This window comes from Rhinoderma darwinii, chromosome 4, assembly GCF_050947455.1.
Source record: "Rhinoderma darwinii isolate aRhiDar2 chromosome 4, aRhiDar2.hap1, whole genome shotgun sequence".
Lineage (NCBI taxonomy): Eukaryota > Metazoa > Chordata > Amphibia > Anura > Rhinodermatidae > Rhinoderma > Rhinoderma darwinii.
In genome coordinates this window covers 284,142,475-284,166,605 of record NC_134690.1, presented here as the reverse complement: position 1 = coordinate 284,166,605, position 24,131 = coordinate 284,142,475, and the positions used below count along the sequence as shown (strand labels likewise).

At 41.1% G+C, this 24,131-nt stretch overlaps 1 protein-coding gene across 4 annotated transcripts in view; it reads left to right on the top strand.

Moving 5' to 3' along the window:
* SLC22A3 (solute carrier family 22 member 3) overlaps nt 1-24,131 on the top strand; it is a 254,671-nt gene that overhangs the window by 94,235 nt on the left and 136,305 nt on the right. For all 4 annotated transcript variants that reach the window (XR_012883206.1, XM_075862562.1, XM_075862563.1 and 1 more), the window contains one exon: nt 13,762-13,865. Coding sequence is in view for 3 of the 4 variants with exons in the window: in XM_075862562.1 (XP_075718677.1) it covers nt 13,762-13,865 (104 nt within the window). In the remaining variant the exon portion in view is untranslated. The remainder of the gene's footprint in view (nt 1-13,761; nt 13,866-24,131) is intronic.

Here is a 24,131-nt window from a genome sequence, read left to right as displayed (position 1 = left end):
TCCGCTCCAGGACAAGAATTGCCCAAGTAGTACAGCAATGCTTCTTTAAGATCCTCTACTAATATAGGGGCATCAAGCAACTCCCTTTCCTCCTTACTGAGGGTAGGGGATGAAATCTGGTCAACATAGCTATCCAAAGCAGTGAAGTCTGTCCCAGTGGAGGACCCATTCAAACATGAGAAATATTCCTGAAACTCCCCCTTAACCCCTTCCTGAAATCCACCATATATATGCAGCGCATGTCTGGTGGGAGAGTATGGAGCGGGCTCACGGGCTGAGCCCGCTACATACAATGAGCTTGTCGGCTGTAGATTAGAGCCAACACTTCAGTGTAATGAGAGGGATCCCGCTCGAGCCTGATCCCATTTGTTTAACCTGTTAAATACCGCAGTCAATAGCGAACGCAGCATTTAAATGGTTAGAAACGGGGGCGGCTGCCTGTAATGTTACAACGCTCCCCCTCCCCGATCGCTGGTTCTATATATATAGAAATGTTTCCCTTCCCTTTTCCCATCCCTTGGATGAACTTGATGGACATGTGTCTATTTTCAACCATACTAACTATGTAACTATATATATATATACACACACACACACTTTTCCCATTTTTCCCAAGCACAATGTAAAAAAAAAAAAAAAAAGAACATAAGGCTTTATTCACACGCGCGCGCAAAAGGTCCGTGTGGCATCAGCATATGGTGCGTGGCTGTGTGATTTTCGCGCAGCCGGCATCATTATGACACTCGTGCTTTTCTGTTTTCATTCATTCTTTTTACTACTGTTGCTCAAATCACGCACGGCACCCGGAAGTGATTCCGTGTGCCGAGCGCGATTTGCACGCACCCATTGACTTCAATGGGTGTGTGCTGCGCGAAACACGGGCAAGTATAGGACAGGTCGTGAGTTTTACGCAGCGCACATACGCTGCATGAAATTCACTGACAGTCTGAACGCCCCCATTCACTTACATAGGTCCGTGCTCCGATCCCTGCCATTAACCCCTTCGATGCAGCAATCCAAAGCGATTGCTGCATCGTAGCGGTTACTAGCAGATCGCAAGCCCGGGCAGACAATCAGGACTGGCGACTGCTGCTATGGCAACAGGAGACACAATGGCCTCCTGCTCTGCCATTACGGAAGCCGACTAGGCCCTGCCGGGAGGCGAAGCCTGATCGGCTTGCTGTCAGTGAATAACTGACAGATGTAATACATTGCACTACGTAGGTAGTGCAATGTATTAGAAAAAAAACATCAGACAGTTGGAACTTCAAGTCCCCTAGTGGAACTTGAAAAAAAGTGTAAATTAAAAAAGTATAAAAAAAAAAGTGTAAAAAAAAGTGAAAAAAATAAAAGTTTGAAAACAATAAAAGTTTCAAGCAATAAAATAAAACACAATCGCCCTTTTTACTTTATCAAGTCCTTTATTATTGAAAAAATATATAAACCATACGTATTTGGTATCGCCGCAACCGTAACGAGGTATCAAAATATTTCATTTATTGCACGCGGTGAACAGCGTAAAAAGAAAACGTAAAAAACTATACCAGAGTTTCTGTTTTTTGGTCACTTTGCCCTACAAATATTGGAATAAAAAGTGATGAAAAAGTCGCACGTATCCAAAAATAGTACCTATAAAAACTATAGCTTGACTCGCAAAAAACAAGCCCTCATACAGCTCCGTCGACAAAAAAATTAAAAAGTTGTGGTTCTCACAACTTGGCGACAGGAAAAATACATTCTTTTTCCAAAAAGTAATTTTATTGTGCAAAAAGTTGTAAAACATAAAAAAGTTCTATAAATTAGGTATCGCCGGAATCGTACTGACCCGCAGAATAACGTGAACATGTAGTTTATAACGCGTGGTGAGCGCTGTATAAAAAAACCTAAAAAAATCTATGGCAGAATTGCAGTTTTTTTGTTTACCTGGCCTCTCAAAAAATAGGATAAAAGGTGATCAAAAAGTCGCAAGTGGCCGAAAATGGTACCAATAATAACTACACCTCGTCCCGCAAAAAAAAGGCCTCATACCACTACGTCTATGAAAAAATAAATAAATCCAATAAGTCAGGAAATAAAAAATATGCAGTTGTGCCGGCACGAGGGGAACATTTCTTCTGTTTCAAGAGGCGATTTATCAGGGACCTAAAATTAGGGAACCAGGAATGGGAGGGCCCAAACATATCTGCTGGAAGGGTGCCCGTATAGGACAACATTTTCCCAGCAAAATTCTCATGTGTTAAATGCGGTTTTCCATTCGTCCCCCTTGCGAATACGGATCAGGTTATAGGCCCCGCATAGGTCTAGCTTGGTGAAAATCTTGGCTCCACGGATCCTGTCGAAGAGCTCGGAGATAAGCAGCAACCGTGATTAGGTTTAACACAATCGATTCGCGGTCGAAGTGATTCATCCATTTTCTTCACGAAGAAGAATCTGGTGAAGAAGACTTTCTGATGAATCCCCACTCCAGGTTCTCCTTGACAAACTCCGACATGGCCTTGTTTTCAGGCAAGGAGAGAGCATAAACCCGTCCACGAGGAGGTGAAGCTTCAGGGAGCAACTCAATAGGACAGTCATAGGGGCGATGAGGAGGAAGGATCTCTGTCTCCTTCTTGCTAAAGACATCCACATATTAGCATATTGTGGAGGCAGTACGGTGAGAGACAGAGGTAGGGGAGAAAGAACAGGACGACCCTGAGGCAGAGAGCGGTGAAGACATTGGAGTCCCCTTTGGAGAATCTCCGGAATTCCAATCAAGGATTGGAGCGTGCTGGCAAAGCCACGGCAATCCCAGCAGGAGGGCGTTTATAGCTTTGGACAAGACATAGAAAGTTATTAACTCAGAATTGAGGACTCCTATATGTGGTCTCAGAGGTTTGGTGATTGGATAGGGTTCGGCAGAGGTTGTCCATCAACAGAAGTGACCGCCAGATATCTCTCCAGAGAAACAACGGCCAAATGGGGACGGTCTACTAAGTCCTGCTTGATAAAGTTTGCAGCTGCTCCAGAATCCAAGTAAGCAGATGCAGAGTGTGATACTTTACCGGTGACTAAAGACACAAGAATAGAAAGTCTGGGTGAGAATTTAGTAGTCGAGATAGATTCACTTAGGATTGTATCTCTAATCAAGCCTAGGTGCTGGAGTTTCCCGGCTTTTGAGGGATTTGGCATACGAAATGTCCCTTGTGACCACAGTACAGATACAACCCAGTTGAACGTCTGCGTTGCCATTCCTGGTCGGGCCGTCGGAGTCTATCTACCTGCAATAAAAACACAGAAAAGGCCATACTCACAATTTAGGCAGGTAAAAACCCGTTCCAAACAGGACGCGACCATGTCAGAAAATGCTACTGAAGGAAAGTGCTCAACTGTGTTAAATAATGATAGCCACTCCCACTAACCTTGAGGGGAGTGGTGTGTGGGGCATGGAAGTAAATGTGTAATGAAAAAAATATACTGTGTATAGTATACATGTGAAATATAGGGTACATTACTTGGTGTGGTGTATAGGGGTCAGGGCTGTGAGTGATATGAAGACGAGAGTGCAGTGTGTGAAACATGGAGTGATAGTGTTCAGATAGTGAGGCACAGCATATATCACCGAATAGCAGCCTATTTAAAACGATAAATACTATAAGATAGAGTGGACTGCCCTGCATGCAATGCCAAACACCTGCACACGATGCTCTCCCAGCACCATAAGACTTGGCTGCGTCCTGAAATAAAAAGTATATACAGTGTAAGTAACCATGAAAAAACATGGGGTATTGGTTGTCGTTTTGGCCAAAAGAACGCAAGCTCACAATCCTCGTCACGGATCCCCACACTTGCGAGTCCATAACTGGAACTCATTCCAAAATCTATGTCCCATTTTTTTGTATATCTTAGATTTTGGAACGAAAAGTTCCAGTTAGGGACTTGCAAGTGTGGGGATTCGTGATGAGGATTGCGAGCTTGTGTTCTTTTGGACAAAAAGTAACAAAGAAAAAGTCCACTAATCCATTGATCAATACATTTCTGAACAACCCTAAGGCCCTGTTCACACTGAGGTTTTTTTACGAGTTTTTCAGCGCGGAAACTGCTCCGCAAAACTCGTCAAAAACTGCCCGAAAATGTCTCCCATTGATTTCAATGGGAGTTGGACGAGCTTTTTTACAGTGAGCAAAAAAAAACGCATTTTGGTAAAAAGAAGCGACATGACCTATCTTGAGGCGGTTTACGCCTCCAAAACCCCATTTCAATCAGTCAGAAGGGTAAAAAAAAACACCTCGACAAGTGTTTTGACGAGATTTTGTCAAACCACTGTGCAAAAAACGTCCGGAGCAGTTTTTGCAGGAGGAATTTTCCTCCTGCAAAAAACTCAGTGTGAACACAGCCTAACAATGAATCAATGTATTTAGAATTTACAGACGTGTAAAATATATGAAGAGATTTCTAAGTAATAGCTGGTTAAAATGTATGGCGTGTCTAAAGGATTTCACAATTTATCGTGTGTTTATTGTGTGACAGCGCCTGCTTATAACACAACAGGTGTTTTAGACAGCATGACCTCTTCTTAATTCAAAAATGACGTCTTTCTCTGATATAGTTTTTCCAAACATTCACCTGCTACACAGGACGTACCGGGAACGCAGCCCAGTTTATATCCTAGCCAGATGTCTGTCTTTGGCATAAGCAATGCATTTTCTGTGTAACTCAGTATGTTATGTAGAACCGTCTTTGCTCCTTTCAAGACTTACATTAGTGATTTGTCACCTTTACTGCTTCCTTTACTTGCCCTTGGATGGCCTAACACCATATAAAATTACAGCTGTAAGTCGTATTTTATTTTTGCTGGTGACACTGTTGATGTAGTGATCCAATTGTATTATCTCGGTTAGACTGTAGATTTTTGTGACTGGGTTATTATTAGGGGATTTGGACATACCTTCCTTCTCAGTATTTAAACAGTCAATATTATTCTAAAATGGAAAGTAACGGTCCCCATGCCATTTGCACATTAATTTACATGCTGCCTATAAAGGCACTATGGGCTCGTGCACTTAGTGCCATCAGCAAGTTTGAGCTGTCAGGGAATGTTCACACGCTTAACAAAAAACGGCTGAAAATACGGAGCTGTTTTCAAGGGTAAACAGCTCCTGATTTTCAGCCATATTTATGCAACTTTGGTTTTTCGCTGTGTTTTTGGAGTTGTTTTTCTATTGAATCAATGCAAAACGGCGCCAAAAATGGCTCAAGAAGTGACGTGCACTTCTTTTTACGTGGTGTTTTTTTACGCTGACGTTTTTAAAAAGATAAAAAACGAGCGCTACTTCCCCTTCATTACGGTCACTTTCTCACACTGAATCGCCGACACAGACGTGTCAGCGATTCATGGTGTGAGCAAGTGAGGGAAATGAAGGGGAAGCAGCACTCGTACGAGCTCTGCACCCCCTAAAAGACAGCTGATTTACGGGGGTCCCGGGAATCTTACCCCAACCTATCAGCTATTGATGGCCTATACTGAAGATAGGCCATCAATGTTTAGGGACTGGACAACCTTTAAAGCCTACCGTGTGTTAGGCTTAGATACAGGGCCCCAGCTTATACTGCATAAGAATACTGTCTGCTGGACCCTGTATCTAAGCCTACATTAGGCTACATTAGGCTTAGATACAGGGTCCAACAAACAGTATCACACATGCACATGGGCCCTGTTCACATCACCGCTGCCCTTCCGTTGAGGGGTTCCGTCTGGTTAACCCCTCAACGTAAAGGCAAACGGAAACCTTAGCTTCCGTTTGCATCACCAGTGACCTCAATGGTAATGGAAACTTTGTTAATGGTTTCCGTTTTTCACCGTTGTGAACGGGTTCCGTTGTTTTGGCGGAATCAATAGCGCAGTCGACAATGCAAAACATCGGAACCCTGCCACAGCGGTGAGAAACAGAAATCTTTAGCAACGTTTCCGTCACCATTGAGGACAATGGTGAGGGAAACGGAAGCGGAGGTATCAGTTTGCCTTTCTGTTGAGGGGTTAACCCAGCGGAGCCCATCAACGGAAGGGCAGGGGTGATGTGAACAGGCCCTTACTAATGGTTTTTTTTTTTGTGTTTTTTTACAGGTTCGGTTGTTGGACTACGTCGGATTCGAGGACTACTTCGATGACGGCTTTTTTATTCTCAATAAAATGGTTAATGAGGGTTGTGTGGGGGTGTTTTATTTCAATAAATTTATTTTTTCTATGTCTTTGAACATTTTTTTAACCTTATCGCTGCCAACTTACTAATCGCCGCTGACAGATTGACAGCGTCCATTACTAAGGCGGGGCTTAGTGTTAGCTGGTGAAAAGGCTAACACTAACCCCCATTATTACCCCGGTACACACCGCCACCAGGGGAGCCAGGAAGAGTCAGGTACGATCCAGTACTCGACCATCTGTAGTGATGGTCGGGCACTGGGGTGACTGCAGGCTGATATTATTAGGCTGGGAAAGGCCAAAAACAGTGGCCCTTCCCACCCTGGTATTGCTAGCCTGCTGCTCCTGTGTTGTATCTGGCTGGTTATGAAAAATGGGGGGGACCCCACGTCATTTTTTTAAAATAAATAATTGGACAGCACGATGTGGGGTTCCGCCATTTTTATTACCAGCCAGATACAACATAGTAGCAGCAGCCTAGCATTACCAGGGTGGGAAGGGTCACAGTTTTTGGCCTTTCCCAGCCTAATAATACCAGACTGCGGCCGCCCCAGTGCCCCTCTGCCACTACATATGGTCGGGTACTAGATCATACCCGGCTCTTCCTGGTGGTGCTGGGTACCAGGGTAATAATGGGGATTAGTGTTAACCACTTCATGTCTATCACCCTTAGTAATGGGCGTTGTGAATCAGCCAGCGACAATTACTAGGGCGGTAGATATAAAGATTAAACAAATACAAAGACATAGATAAAATATTTTATTGAAATAAAAATTCCACACAACCCTCGTTATCCATTTTATTGAGAATAAAAAAAAATGCAGTTATCGAAGTAGTCCTCAAATCAAAACAACCGAACTTGTAAAAAAACAAACACACAAAAATAATTAGTATCACGTCAAAAAGGAAAATAATTATTATTCTTACCTTTCCTGGGTCCAGCGCTGGATCTGCAATGTCAGCGAGCTGGGCCCTATATCTAATCCTATCATGTGTGATACTGTCTGCTGGGCCCTATATCTAATCCAATCATGTGTGATACTGTCTGCTGAGCCACTGTATCTAATCCTATCATGTGTGATACTGTCTGTTGAGTCACTGTGTCTAATCTTATCATGTGTGATACTGTCTGTTGAGCCATTGTATCTAATGCTATATTGTGTGCTACTGTCTGCTAAACCACTGTATCTAATCTTGTCCATAGCTTTAGGTTCGTAGTGCTATAGATATGCTGTCTCATATAAATATATGCACATATTCATACACGCACACAGTTTTTTTTTTTGGGGGGGGGGGCACATATGTATTGGGGCTATTCCCCCTCATGTTTTAAGTCCTTAGTGAATGCCCCTGGCTGCTAGTGCTGCATTGTTGCATCACTTAGGAGACCCAGCGATGCAGCTGAAAGCTGTGGGCCATCGGCCCTGAGAAGTTTGGGGGGGGGGGCCCAAGAAGAACCTTTGCATCGGGGCCCATGAGCCTTTAGCTACGCCCCTGATGTGGGGTCATTAATAACAATTAAGAGGGGGCTTTCAAATTTAATCGAGCATGTTGGGTTTTTGTCACGGTGATGATTGTACCCCTGATTTTAGCAAGATATTTAATAAAGAATTTAAACATGAATTGTCTATTTATATAATTTTGTGGGAGCGCAAGTGATATCATAAACAACAGTGAATTCTGGGGATTCTGTAGGCACATCATATTCCAGCCCCCCTATACAAACTCTAAGGATTGGCATTTTTTGCTATGATTTTTTTTTTTTAAATGCAGCCAACCCGCTCCATTTTGGTGCGTTTCTGCGCAAATTGACTGCAACGTGTGAACTCGGTTTAACCCTGATCAATAATTGCAATTTCCTAAGTTGAATCTAATGCGTTAACTAATAATGATTTTTTTTTTTAGTGGAACTAGTGGGAAACGATCGTTTATGGCAACCGTCAGTGGATAAAAATGTATTTTCTGACTGATGGAAATCCTTTCCATCCATCAGAAATATATTAGACATTCCTTTCTAGTTATAATCGTTATCGCTATGACTGTAGCGTGTAACGGGTATTGCTAAAGAAGCAGTCAATGGATTTTACGCTAAAGAACGGTTATGGACAAGATAAAGGCACTGTAAAATCTAGAAACTTTATTGATATATAACTGAAAAAAAGACGATACAATTGCAATTACTATCAAAAGTATAACAAATCTTTGTTAACAAATATTTTAAACACATTTAAAAAGGTCGACAGATACACTAAAAAAAGAGGACAGCCTAATCCTTTGCTCTGGATAACATTATGTAGTAAGCATAGGTATAGTCTAAAATATCAAAAAGGTGAATCACCAATTACTCTCACAAAATACATAGAATATAGTGAAATTAGTAACAGTCAATGTTCTGCACAAAAAGTATAATGTTAACCCCTTTGCCCACCTCGACGTGCTATTACGTCCGGGTGCGGGGGGTGATGTATGGACCACGCTCCATATGCTGTGTGTGTCAGCTGTGTTGTACAGCTGACACCCGGTACTAACTAACAGAAACAGCAATCTCGCTGCTCCTGGTTGTTTAAGCCCTCAAATGCTGCGGTCAATGCTGAGGCATTGAAAAGAGGGGGCATCCCCCTCCGCCAACTCTTCACCCCCCGCAACGAGATCGGGTGGTGACGATGGTTGTCATAGCAGCCGAAGGGCCTAATGAAGGCCCTCAGGACTGCCCTCACTCTGCCTCCGTTAAGCTCTGACTGTGACAGGGCTTAACAGAAGCCTGTAAGAATTACTATACACTGCAATACATTAGTATTGCAGTGTATTGTACCAGCGATTGGATCGCTGGTTCAAGTCCCCTAAGGGGACTAATAAACCGTGTAAAAAAAGTGAAATTAAGTTTTTAGTAGTGAAAAAAAAATAAAAAAATATTAAAAGTTAAAAAAAAACACCTTTTCCCATTTTTCCTCTAAAGTAATGTAAAAAATAAAAAAGTAAACAAAATTGGTATTACTGCGTCCATAAAAGTCTGAACTATTATAATATAGCGTTATTTAACGCGCACGTTGAACGCCGTAAAAAAAAAAAAGTCAAACGACAAAATCACTATTTTTTGGTCAACTTAGCTCTCAAATAAAATTTAATAAAAAGTGATCAAAAAGTTGTATGTAACAAAAAATGGTATAAAAACTACAGCTTATCCCGCAAAAAATGACACCGCTCAATCGATGAAAAAATAAAAAAAGTTATGGCTCTCAGAATGTGGCGACACAGAACTATTTTTTTTGTAACAAAAACTTTTTTTCTCTTTAAAAGTAGTAAAATATAAAAAAAACGATATAAATTTGGTGTCACCGTAATCATATTGAGCCACAGAATACAGTTAAGTTGTCGTTTTTACTGCACGGTGAAAGCCGTAAAAATGAAACCCAAAAAACTATAGAGGAATCACAGTACATTACATGGTGCTTTTAAGTGTTACCAATAGAAACTGCAACTCCTCCCGCAAAAAATAAGCCCTCACACCACTACATTTACAGAAAAATAAAAAAGTTAGGGCTCTTGGAAGGCAGGGAGTAAAAAATGAAAATAAAAAAATAGCTTTAAGGGGATAAACAGTTCATAGTGAAGACAATAAAAAGAGGCCATACTGATTCATAGTAGAGTATAAACACAGAGCAACAGTTTGGCGTCCACCCTCGGCGTACTTGCCTTCATCTGGGGATCCAGACGTTTGATGTTTGTGTGTGGTGCAAGTGCTTTGTGCAACTTATTTGATGCCCTGAACCGGACGCTCTTAAAGTCAATAAACAGCTTAAATGGACACAGAGGGGTGATTAGATAAGGTACTGCTCATCTTCTCTCTCTTTTTCTGAAAAGAAGACACCCCATATGTGACAATTGAAGAGCAAGTATGCTCTCTGTTTGGTAAGGGGATGATAACATGCAGAAACGTTCATGTTACCCCTACCACTGGGGTCATCTACAGCCGTACAGGCTCTTCCACACAGCCCAAAATGGGAGCTGAAAATATATGCATCTTCCACTGCTCTATCTTAGGCTGGATCATAGCTAGAGCTAAATTTATTAGCTTTCAAACAAGCCCGGGGTCGCAGCTCTAGCTATGATCCAGCCTGAGTTATAGCCATTAGAAACACGGGTGCAAGTTAGAGCTAAGAGCATCTTCAGCTCTCACTTCAAACTGATCTAGATTGTAGGTAGATCTCCGATCCAGGGCTTGTTTAAAAGCCCTAGCTACAATCCAGCCTAAGTTACAGCAGTCAGTAGCAAGAACGTATCAGATACGTTCTTGGCTACTGAAGTGCCTTCCCGCCAGTACCTATGATATACGTCCCTGGTAGGGAAAGGGTCACATAGTTACATATCCATGCATGCTGCACTATTCTGTCCGGTAAATAAACGAAATCTGCGACGGAGGTACCTAACAGAGCATGGAACGCAGATGTGAACAGGGCCTTAATGATTGTGGAAGTAGGAAGGGTGTACTTATATTTTCCAACCTGGTTTCTGAAGGTTGGTTTACTCTTTGGAAACAAATGACTTCATATTGAAATCTGTTGTCACATAATTGTTATTTAGGTCCTAATAAATAAAAACATAGAATACATTTTTCCTATGACTGTACAAAACATTTTGGGTGGATTTACACCACGTGGTCAAAATTAGTTTATTATTTTTATTTTGCCCTAGCTGCATGATTTGTAGGGCAAGTTGTATTTTTTTTTATACACCATTGAAGAGTACATCTATATTAGCATTTAATTTATATTTATTAAAATTATGGCTGAAAGCATAAGAGTTATTAAAAAAAATATATATATTGCTTTCTTTACAGACCCAACTTGTTCTCACCTTTTAAAAATATTTACCCAAAAAGTTGCATCAAAAAGTAAGATATATATCACGCTACCTTTCTCTATATGGTATTGCATACTTAATGGTTAGATACTTGCTAATTCTGTTAAATGGCTATATATATATATATATATATATATATATATATATATATATATATATAGTTGAAAGAAAGCAGCAGCACTAACAATTAATTAGCAGGGTGAAAGCAAATCATCCTGATCCAAGGATCTTCAATAGTATAAATAAATTCTTGCAGTACTCCCAGAATAAGTGAAAAAGTGAAACGTCACACCATGTATGCTGAAATAAATAAGAGTGAATTTTGCATTTATTCTGGGAGTAATGCCAGAATTTCTTTCTAATATATATTTATATATATACATACACACACACATATATATATATATATATATATACATACATGTATATGTATGTATATATACTTATACATACATACATACACACATATATATATACACACATATATATATATATATATATATATATATATATGCCGCGTTTCAAATTATTATGCAAATGTTATTTTTCGCTGATATTCCTAAATAGTCGATGCAAATGACAGTCAGTATAATCTTCATGCCATCAACCGTTGGAGTATAATGCAAATTTTATTGAACAAATCTCCTAATGATAACAGATTTTTTTTTTAGAAGTAAAAAACTCAAAATGCACTGTTTCAAATTATTATGCACAACAAATATCAAAACATTTTAAAAGTTGTAAAGAGAACTAAAATGGTAATTTGGTGAATTTGCAGCATCAGGAGGTCATATTTACAGAAATCAAAAGCTCTTTCAATAAAAAAAAACTTAACAGGCCAAGTTACATGTTAACATAGGACCCCTTCTTTGATATCATCCTTGCATCCATTGAATTTGTGAGTATTTGGACAGTTTCTGCTTGAATATCTTTGCAGGATGTCAGAATAGCCTCCCAGAGTTTCTGTTTTGATGTGAACTGCCTCCCACCCTCATAGATATTTTGCTTGAGGATGCTCCAAAGGTTCTCAATAGGGTTGAGGTCAGGGGAACATGGGGGCCACACCATGAGTTTCTCTCCTTTTATGCCCATATCAGCCAATGACACAGAGGTATTCTTTGCAGCATGAGATGGTGCATTGTCATGCATGAAGATAATTTTGCTATGGAAGGCACGGTTCTTCTTTTGTACCATGGAAGAAAGTGGTCAGTCATAAACTCTACGTACTTTGCAGAGGTCATTTTCACACCGTCAGGGACCCTAAAAGGGCCTACCAGCTCTCTCCCCATGATTCCAGCCCAAAACATGACTCCGCCACCTCCTTGCTGACGTCGCAGCCTTGTTGGGACATGGTGGCCATTCATCAACCATCCACTTTCCAGCCATCTGCACCATCCAGGGTTGCACGGCACTCATCAGTAAAGAACATGGTTTGAAAATTAGTCTTCATGTATTTCTGAGCCCACTGCAACCGTTTCTGCTTGTGAGCATTGTTTAGGGGTGGCCGAATAATAGCTTTATGCACACTTGCAAACCTCTGGAGGATCCTACACCTTGAGGTTCGCGGGACTCCAGAGGCACCAGCGGCTTCAAATACCTATTTGCTGCTTTGCAATGGCATTGTAGCATCTGCTCTCCTAATCCTATTAATTTGTCTGGCAGAAACCTTCCTCATTATGCCTTTATCTGAACGAACCCGTCTGTGCTCTGAATCAGCCACAAATCTTTTCTCAATACGATGATCACGCTTACGTTTTCTTAAAATATCCAATGTTTGTCCAAGGTATTGCACTATTTCACGCTTTTCGGCAGCAGAGAGATCCTTTTTCTTTCCCATATTGTTTGAAACCTGTGGCCTGCTTAATAATGTGTAACGTCCTTCTTAAGTAGTTTTCCTTTGATTGGGCACACCTGGCAAACTAATTATCACAGGTGTCTGAGATTGATTACAATGATCCAAAGAACCCTAACACACAATACCATCCATGAGTTTAATTGAAAAACTAATAATTAAATGTTTATGACACTTAAATCCAATGTGCATAATAATTTGGAACGCGGTGTGTATATATATATATATATATGTATATATATATATATATATATATATATATATATATATATATATATGTCAAAAAAGAAAACAGCAGCACCCACCCCAGGAAAAATTATATCTGGGTGCCAAGCAAGTAGTCCTGATCCTATGGACTAAATACAATTTTCAAAAGAAGATCTTGCAGCATTCTGGTAGACGATTAAAAAAGTATAATTTATTCAGTCAACATCAAGAAAATGCAACGTTTCAGTCCTGCAATAGGACCTTTCTCAAGCATGCTCATGCTTGAGAAAGGTCCTATTGCAGGACTGAAATGTTGCATTTTCATGATGTTGACTGAATAAATTATACTTTTGTAACCGTCTACCAGAGTGCTGCAAGATCTTCTTTTGAAAATATTATATATATATATATATCTATATATATATATATATATATATATATATATATATATATATATAGATATCTATATATAGATATATATATACATATATATATATATATATATATATACATATATATATATATATATATATATATATATACACACACACACACACACACACACACACACACACACACACACACACACACACACACACTGCATTACTGTTTTTTTGCATTTATTCAGGCAAAAGAATTAACAGGTGTGCACTTTGTTTTCCAATAGTACAACCTGGTATGCACAGATGCATGGAAACTTGACTTGACGCAAGCTTCACTGAACCTGGGATTTTTGATAGGGGCTCTGACTTTGGGTTATACTGCAGACAGGTAAACAATACCGCATGCCTTATTTATGCTTTTTTATTTCTTCAGTCACTGTCTTTGATCCAAATCTTGTTATACAGGGTACGTTATTTATGGTTTGATATGAAATTCTATATGCTGTAAATTGTTACTCTGTGTAATATAAATAAGATATGTATACAATTGAAGTCTGTTTTTTTTAGTTACAATCCATATATTATTGATATATAGTATATTGCAATATATTCTCATGTGAGAATTAAATGATGTCTCTTAGGCTGGCTACACATATATCATTTGTGTCCGGCCAATTGTCTAATGCCGCAGCCAAGTACAACTGATAACAAAGTTGTGCACGTATGGCACTGACCCGGTGATATTCAGCATTTTTATGTCCTGAGCAGGGAGTTGTCCACCATCACAACTGATACGCCGGATGCCAAAACTACTCCCATAGGCTCTGGCGTTTCCCTCCAGTATTTCTGTCAGCATGTAAAGAAAGCTGTTACTCCAGGCAAAAACTCAAAATGTACTCTTTGGCCAGAGTTATGGAGCTTCGAATGGTGCCATTACAGTGATCCCCTACTGTACCCCTACTAGGCCTCAGCTGAAGCCTGTGCTAGCCATAACAACAGAGCAACGTAGTCATGGGCCACTTAGGAGACATTATAGGAAATATACTCCAACAGCATTACATAATTTTACAATGATTACTACATTCCCCACCCGCTGGCAGGATATTATTTGAACGGTGGTGATGGGGCTTGTATAAGCTCAGATGTTGAAAAATATGCAGTGATTGCCAGTAACAGGAAGCACAATGACCGTTTAAAGGGAGAGATCATGGACTTGATATCAAACAACATGAAAAATACTTTTAATATCATGTGGTCAGAGATCTGACAACCACTGTACCAATGACAGTTTGATGAGACATTTTACCATATATAGACATCAATAAATACACTTTTCTTTGCTTGTTTTTGCTATTCTTTAAAGGGAACCTGTAACGTTAAAAATGCGGTCCAATTTGGGGGCAGCATGTTATAGAGCAGAAGAACTGATTCATACATAACTTGTGAAAAACGATACAGTATGATGTGTCATTTATTAATCTGAACTTCTGCTCTGAGCTTAGGAGTCCAGTGGGTGTTTCTACTCTGTGATTGACAGTCTTCCCTAAATAAGTATACATGCAGACATAACTGTCAATCAATGAGTAGGACCGCCCACTGGACTTCTAAACAAAGAATGAGCAGAAGTTTAGATTAATAAATTAAAAGTTATACAGTATATATTTTTAGTAAAAAAATAGTATATATATATCTGCTCAGCTCCTCCTGCTCTATAACATGTTACCTGCAGATCGGTCAGCATTTTTAATGTGACAGGTTCCCTTTAAGTGTACATAGTCTTTAAACCCCGCACCTTACATTTATGATGCTGGCAGATGGTACCTCACATGAAGCAATGTAAATGTACGGTGCAGTGTTGGGATCTCTAACTCCAATTCTGGCCATTTAATGCCTTAGATGCCGTGCAGAATTGCATTGTATTATTGTAGCGATCAGAGGATCGCACATTCAAGTCCCATAGTGGGACTAAAAATTTTTTTAAAAAATAACTGAAATGTATAAAAAATATTATGCAATAATAGTGATTATATATATATATATATATATATATATATATATATATATATATAAACTGCTGATATCTAGCATCAGCGTAAATGTAATAACCTGTCGAAAAAGATTAAATTTATATTTAAGCCCTTAGGATGAATGGCGTGAAAAGTAAAACAAAAAAGCAATGTTTTTCTCTTCCCCTAAAAAGATATTAAGAAAAGGTAATCAATGAGTTGTCAGTAACCCAAAATGGTACTATTGAAAAAATGTAACTCGCAAAAAACAAGTCCTCGGAATGTGGTAATAAAAAGTGGTAATAAAAATGCAAAAAAAAAAATCATTGGTTCCTGAAGGCCAGAACAATCTGTTTCCTTAAGAGTTAAGGAGGGATAATCATCTCTATCCTTGTGTGATCTTTTCCTTCGCTCTATATTTAAGCATCATTTCTGTCACCTATGTTTTCATTTCAAATGTGATATGAAAACATGCCAAAATTTGAGGAAAATTCAAGGAGCCTGGCTTGAGGTGTCGAAAACCTCAAATAGTGATAAAAAATTATCTCTACATCTAAGGCTAGTCATACAGCTGGGCATTGCATTTCATATTTGTAAATCAATTAATTTTTCAAGGAAAGTTGTTCCATTTTGAGCTTCATATGCAGACCTCTTCCATTGGCAGGAGCTGTCGGATGTTTTTACTGTTACTCAACTAATGGTTAGACTGTTAAATCTGGCCATGCTCAGCTTAAGTAATTTGTTTTGCCCTCTGTACGTGCTGCAGATTTTGTTGCAGATATTTCAGTTCCATCAGTTCCATTCATTTGAATAAGGTTGTTTCTGCAGCAAGCACAAAATCTGCAACAAGATCTTCACCGTGTGCAGATGACCTTCTACTGCTTTCAGTGTTGATGTACTTTTCCACCAGTAAACAAACACGTTGATCAGCACTAGTTTAGCTCCATTTACAAGGAGCAATCATCAGATTGTATGGGGATGAACAAGATCATTCGTCCCCATGCATTTGCATAATTGTCGGCAGCACCTCCCCTGTTTACACAGAAACATGTGCTGCCGACAACGATGATTTCTACTAAGGCTACGGTCAAACTTAATAACCTGCAAATTTATGTGGTTATTGGCAACCACAAGTGCCGGATCGTACCCTAAAGATGAGATCAGCTGATAAACAAGCGTTTTCTTATCGCTGGTTTGGACTCTTTTGCACGAGTCAATCAAGAACGGGAACGCTCGTTCCGTTGCCCCAATCATCGGCCCGTGTAAAAGGGCCTTAGAAATAACCCATCCATTTAGCCATAGTCACAAAGCAAAAAATGTGTAGGCGTAACGAATTATAATAAAGGTAAAGGTAAGAACAAAGCAAACTAAATCTATAAAACCGTATGATAGCTACAACATGAGCAATAATTCCCTACAAACTATATAGAGTAAGAACATATTAAACATCAGTCTCAGAGCTCAATAATCAACGTAGACAGAATAAAAAAAAGTTAATGTGGTGCTACAGTTACTTATCTCGCGACTTCCCAATGTTCAAACAGCATCCTCCGGAAAGTTCTATGTTGGATAGCACCATAACCGGTGTGGAGATATCGTATCTGTAATGACAGGGATAGGGAAACAGACAAGTGAGCCCTAATCTACCCGCCACTCAGTCCCTGCCTACTTGCAACGACCCACCCTAGGCGATGGGGTACAACTGGGCGACGGTCCCTACACTCAATAAGTGCACGACAGACAACAGACAAGGAAACACAGAACAAAGGGAAACGGGGCAGTTGCCCACGGCAACACCGTGAGCAACAAGAGTAGTAAACAAGCCGAGTAAAACCAGGAGTGTACGAGGTACCAAACGCAGAGCAGAAGAGTAGTCAGTAAGCCAGGGTCAATACGAAGCAGGGACAAGTAGTTCAAGAAGCTGCAGCAGGGCCAGGAAACCAACAGAGAAGAATCACAAGCAAGGAGGAACAGGAAAGGCAGGTATAAATAGACAGAGGGCGGGAGCTAGCTCCGTCTGGCCAGGCTGTGATAGGCTCTCCCACTCCTAAGCCTGCCATCCTGAGTGGTGGAAGATGGAGTCAGTCTCACAGACATAGAAGCAGGTGCAGACTGATTACCTATGGGCGTGGATACAGAAGCTGTGCCTGGCAGATCCTTAACAGTATCCTTCTCATTCTCAGCCTCTGAATTCAAATGCCTATACTAGAACTCTACAGAAGCCTATGTAGTAAAAGTGTAAGTTATTCTCAACTTCTCCCCCGAAGCCCCCTCTATAATAAAGGCAATTTCTCTATAGGGAAAACACAAAAGAAGAGAGGACTCTGTGGAATAATATAACTTTTAATGTTGTACTTATAAAAAATAAACTTCTTAAAAACGCTCGTCAATTAAAACACATCGTGTAGAAATCCTGGCTACACCCGATCGGCTTCGTCTTTGGTGAAACCAGAAGCCGAAACCGGTGCAAGCGTGCTACGGTGGAGAAGTTCTGCATGGCTTACCATTTCGATCTGTGCAGGCTTCCCTAGAGCTCCAGAAGAAAGGTTAGGCATTTGGATTCAAAGGCAGAGAAGGCAAAGGAAATGACATCTGCACATCTGTTGTGCTGCTTACCAACATTGGAATTTTTATAAATATCTTTAGCACCACATGAACTTTTTTATTTTTTATATGCAGCTTAGTGAGCTCCGAGACCGATGTGGTCACGAATTATTCAAGATGGCACTTATAAGCAGTAATTGTAAGTGACTTCACAGGAAAGCTAAGATAACAGGACATTGAATGCTCTATGATCCATAAATCTGTTCAGGTCAATGAATTTTGAACAGAAAAAAAAAATCCTAAAGCAACAAGCATTTCACAAGTAGTAATAAAATGGTAGCACTGTTTTCTACCTTTTCTGTCAAGGTGATCAAGACATGCAAGTGTTGATGTGTATTTGTCATGATTAGCTATGTGAAAGAGTAAAGTTGTGATATTGGTCTTGTGATGTGATATTCATTTTCCTTCTGTTAAGTTGTGTTGCTTTTATCAGCATTTCCCAGCACACATGGCACATCTGTATGCTGCCCCCATGATTCGAACCAACTGAACTATGTCCTGTAATGAATATAAAATTTTCACTCTCCCACGGCCTTTAGCCTGCAGCATGCGTGGGTCACTTCTGCTGCTACTGCAATAATCTTACACATCAGTTATTTGTACTACTTCTTAACAATTATTTTCTAGTGTGTTGAATAATATAATATAAAACATACTTTTTTTTAATACAATTTATACATATTAACAACTTAAAATAAAAAAAGGGTATTTAATAAAGGGTAATATAATATATATATATATATATATATATATATATATATATATATATATATATATAAATTCTATATTTCTAGAATGACGACATGTTTCATTTTTTGACTTGGGATTTTGAGTAAATGGTCTTAAAATATGGGTGTATATTTTATTTACTTTCTGTGTGAGCAAAACGAATATTATGACTTTTAAAGGCAGATGGAACACAGCACTTATTTATATTAAGATCATAATTTAGGCTTAGTTTTATAGTTCTCAATGAGATAAAATAACATTAATTTAGGCCTCATGCACACGAACGTATTTTTGTCCTCCCGTAAATACTGGCGTAAATACGGGTCCTTGGTCACACGTATTCGACCGGTATTGCACCAGTATTTACGGACCCGTGCCCTTAAATACGGGTCCGGTGTCACCAGTATTCCACCCGTATTTACGGGCACGTTTTCTATGCAAAATTGCACTGCACTAATCGACAGCCCTTCTCTCTATCAGTGCAGGATAGAGAGAAGGGACATCCCTTTCCGTAGTAAAAGTAAAAGAAATTCATACTTACCCGGCCGTTGTCTTGGTGACACGTCCCTCTTTCGACATCCAGCCCGACCTCCCTGGATGACGCGGCAGTCCATGAGACCGCTGCAGCCTGTGATTGGCTGCAGCGGTCACATGGGCTGAATAGTCATCCCAGGAGGCCGGACTGGAGGAAGAAGCAGGGAGTTCTGGGTAAGTATGAACGTCTTTTTTTTTTTTTTTTTACAGGTTGATCTATATTGTGATCGGTAGTTTCTGTCCAGGGTGCTGAAAGAGTTACTGCCGATCGTTTAACTCTTTCAGCACTCTGGACAGTGACTATTTACTGACGTCGCCTAGCAACGCTCCCGTAATTACGTGTGCAAACACGTAGTCACCCATAATTATGGGAGCCCCATAGACTTCTATAAGCCTGCCCGTGCCGTAATTATGGCCAGAAAAAGGACATGTTCTAGATTTTTCAACGGCACGGACACCTTCCCGTAAGCATACGGGGAGGTACCCATGGCCAATGGATGTCCATGGGCCCGTAAAAACGTGCCGTAATTACGGGCGTTTTTACGTTCGTGTGCATGGGGCCTTACTCTGTAGTTGCTAAAATACAAGCTTCAAGCATGTATATGTGTTTCTAATAAGCAGATTTCAAAGGCCTCTACTGCCCTGTCCTGTTGTACCTCAGGGCAGACAGTGCAAGGAGACAGACTCAGTCTGTCTGACCAGGAGCGGCAGCACAGACGGTCGACTGGGTTGTGTCTGTACTGTGGTGACATGGGACATTTCGTGCGCCAATGCCCTCAAAAGCCTGGAAACTCCAGCACCTAATCTTGATTGGAGAGACAATCTTAGATGAATCGACGCTGACTACTAAATTCTCTCCCAGAGTTTCTATTCCTGTGTCAATCTTCACCAGTGAGGGTATGTGCACACGATAGCAGGCATTTACGTGTGAAAAGACAGACTGTTTTCAAGAGAAAACAGCTGCCTCGTTTCACACGTAAATGCTCCTCCTCGTATTATGCGAGGCGTCTGTGACGCTCGTAAATCTTGAGCTGCTCTTCATTGAGTTCAATGAAGAACGGCTCAAATTACGTTGCAAAGAAGTGCCCTGCACTTCTTTGCCGAGGCAGTCAATTTACGCGTCGTCGTTTGACAGCTGTCAAAAGACGATGCGTAAATTACAGGTCGTCTGCACAGTATGTCGGCAAACCCATTCAAATGAATGGGCAGATGTTTGCCGACGTATTGTAGCCCTATTTTCAGACGTAAAACGAGGCATAATACGCCTCGTTTACGTCTGAAAATAGGTCGTGTGAACCCAGCCTAAAGGATTGCACTCTGTTCCTGCTTATTTGGATTCTGAAGCGGCTGCCAACTCTATCCAGCAGGACTTAGTAGACCGTCTCCCCTTGGCCACAGTTCCTCTGGAGAGACCTCTGGAGGTCGCTTTTGTAGATAGACAACCTCTGCCGGACCCTATCCTGTCTATCACCAAACCTCTGAGACTACAGATAGGAGTCCTTCATTCTGAATTAATAGCTTTTTATTTCTTATCCAATGCTATTAACCAAATCCTGCTGGGATTGCCATGGCTTCGCCAGCACGCTCCAGTCCTTGATTGGAATTCCGGAGAGATCCTCCAATGGGGGTATCAACGTCTTCACCGCTGCCTGCCTCAGGTTCGTCCTGCTATTTCTCCACTGCCTCAGTCGCTCTCTGGACTACCTCCACAGTATGCTAGCTACGACTTCAGCAAGAGGTCCTTCCTCCTCATCATCCATACGATTGCCCTATTGAGTTGCTCCCCGAAGCCTCACTCCCTCATGGATGGGTCTATCCTTTCTCCTTGCCTGAAACCCAGGCCATGTGGATGGATCACTCCGACCATGCATCGATTACCGTGGGTTAAACCAAATCACGGTCAAAAACAAGTACCCCTTGCTGCTTATCTATGAGCTCTTCTACAGGATTCGTGTTTTCACTAAGCTGGATCTACGTGGGGCCTATATCCTGATCCGCAAGGGTGACGAATGGAAAACCGCATTCAACACCCGAGACGGTCACTACGAGTATCTCGTAATGCCATTTTGGACTATGTAACGCTCCAGCAGTGTTTCAGGAGTTTGTGAATTACATCTTCTGTGATCTTCTGTATGTCTGTGTGGTGGTTTATCTGGATGACATCTTGATCTGATGATGCATCAGAAGCATGTACCCTAAGTCTTGTTGCGGTTAAGGTGGAACAGCTTATATGCTAAACTCGAGAAGTGCATATTTGAAAATAAATACTTGTCCTTCCTGGGCTATATTATCTCTGATCGTGGCCTTCAAATAGATACAGAAAAAGTGAGGTCCGTCTTGGAGTGGATCTATACAGACATTTCTTAGATTCCCTCATTTTTATCGTCCGTTCATCCCAAATTTCTCGTCCCTTACTGCTGTAATCTCAGCTCTTACGAAGAAGGGAGTGAACGCTAAGGACTAGAGCCCTGAGGCAGAGTTGGCATTCTCCAGCATCAAGAGCGCCTTCACTACGGCCTCAGTTCTTCATCAGCCTGATGTGACAAGTTAGTTTTCCTTGGAGGTTGATGTCTCTTCCATTGGTGCTGGAGCACTCCTGTTTCAAAGCAATTCCAAGGGTAAGGCCAAGACTCTTCTCTCCTGCTGAGCGCAACTACTCCATTGGGGACTGAGAATTACTTACTGTCAAGTTGGCCTTGGAAGAGTGGAGACATCTGCTGAAGAGGGCTGCTTATCCCATCATCATCTTCACAGATCACAAAAATCTTATATATTTGCAGTCTGCACAGCGAGTGAATCCCCGTCAAGCCAGATGTTCACTGTTCTTCGCCAGATATCGCTTCCTTCTTCATTTCCACCCTGCGGACAAAAACATTAAGGCCGATGCCCTATCCCAATCATTGGAGCCTGACGACTCTCGAGAAAGTCCTAAATAAATTATTGATCCTTATAGGATTGTTGCTGTAAACCCTCTACAGATCAGGGACATCCTTCCCGTAAAGATTTTTGTCCGTCCTGCTGATAGGAAAAAGATTGTCCACTGGGGGCATAATTCCCAACTGGCTGGGCACTCTGGTCTTTATTGCTTGTCATTATTGGTGGCCCTTGCTACCTAAAGATGTTTTGGACTATGTTTCCTCCTGTGCTATCTGTGCCCTAAACAAATCTTCTTATTTCAAACCTGCTGATCTGATCCAACCTCTGCCAGTGCCTGATGCTCCTTGGCAACACATCGCCATGGACTTTATCACTGATCTGCCTCCTTCTGTCTGGGTCGTGGTGGACCATTTTTCCAAGATGGCACATTTCATTCCGTTAACTGGCCTTCCCTCAGCTCCTCGTCTGGCAAGTTTTTTCATTCAGCACATCTTTCGTTTTCACGGACTACCCCTCCATATTGTGTCTGACCGGGATGTGCAATTGATGTCCAGGTTCTGGAGAGCCCTATGTAGACTTTTGGATGTGAAGCTGGAATTTTCTCCTGCTTATCACCCACAGTCTAACGGTCAAGTAGAAAGGATCAACGAAATACTAGAAAATTATCTTCATCATTTTGTTTCAGTTCAACACGACAATTGGGTACAGCTTCTGCCTTGGGCCGAATTCTCATACAATACCCATACAAGTGAGTCTACTGCTTCTTTCCTATTCTTCATTGTATACAGTCAGCACCCACGAGTTTCTCTTTCTGCGCCAGCTATGTCTCAAGTGCCTGTAGCCAATTCTTGCTTCGGGAGTTTTCTTCACATTTGGCAGCAAACCAAGTCCGCGATTCTTCAGGCAGTTGGTCGCATGAAAAGATATTCCAAAAAAGAAAAGTTCCTCATCAGTTTTCTCCCGGAGTCAAGGTCTGTATTCAAAAAAACATTTTAAGATCTCTTCCCTCAAATTCACTCCCAGGTTCCTCGGTCCCTTCGAGGTTTTACAACAAATTAAACCTCTGTCCTATAAGCTTCGGCTGCCTCCTACCCTCAAAATTCCCAACTCGTTCCATGTGTCCCTCCTGTGGTCCTGAACCATTACAGCAAATCTCCTGATTCTACAATTGTTCTTCTGACGACTTCGAGGTAAAGGAGATCCTGGACTACAAGAAGGTAGGAAGGAAGACTTTCTATCTGGTGGACTGTAAAGGGTTTGGTCCTGAGGAGAGGTCTTGAGAGCCTGAAGAGAACATAAATGCCCCGACTCTCATCAAGAAGTTCCTCCTACGCTCTGGACCTAAGATGAGGGGGCATAAGGGGGGTACTGTTATGCCTGCGGTCCCTGAACGCCGGCTTGTCCTTCTCACCAGCAGCTGCGACTGCAGGACACTCAGAGCTTGCCGGGGTCTCTCCACCCAGAGACGCCGGCACACGCGTTTGCAGCTCTCTTCTGCTTCCTCTAGGGTGTGATTAAATGGCCAGCACATGCACTATTTAAATTGTCCCTACCCAATCCCAAATGCACCGTGGACTATAAAAAGTTCCCTGCCCTCTTCCTCCTTGTCTGAGCATTGTTGTATCTTCCCATGTCTGTTCTGCAAATTGTTCCTTAGCTGTATCCTGTTTTCGTGTGTCCCGTATCCAGTAATTGTGTTTACGTTCCAGTGCGAAGTCTAGTAACTAGTGACCAGTGACTGTGCACCCCACAAGGTATTTTAAAACAAAGGGGGTAACCTGTGACATAATCCTGTGACATAATCCAGGAGGCTGAGACTAGAGTCATATATGACTTCAGGGAAGTAGGCAGCAAAATGCTGCACCTACAGTGTATTAGGGCTTTGACACTTTGGCTAGCACTAT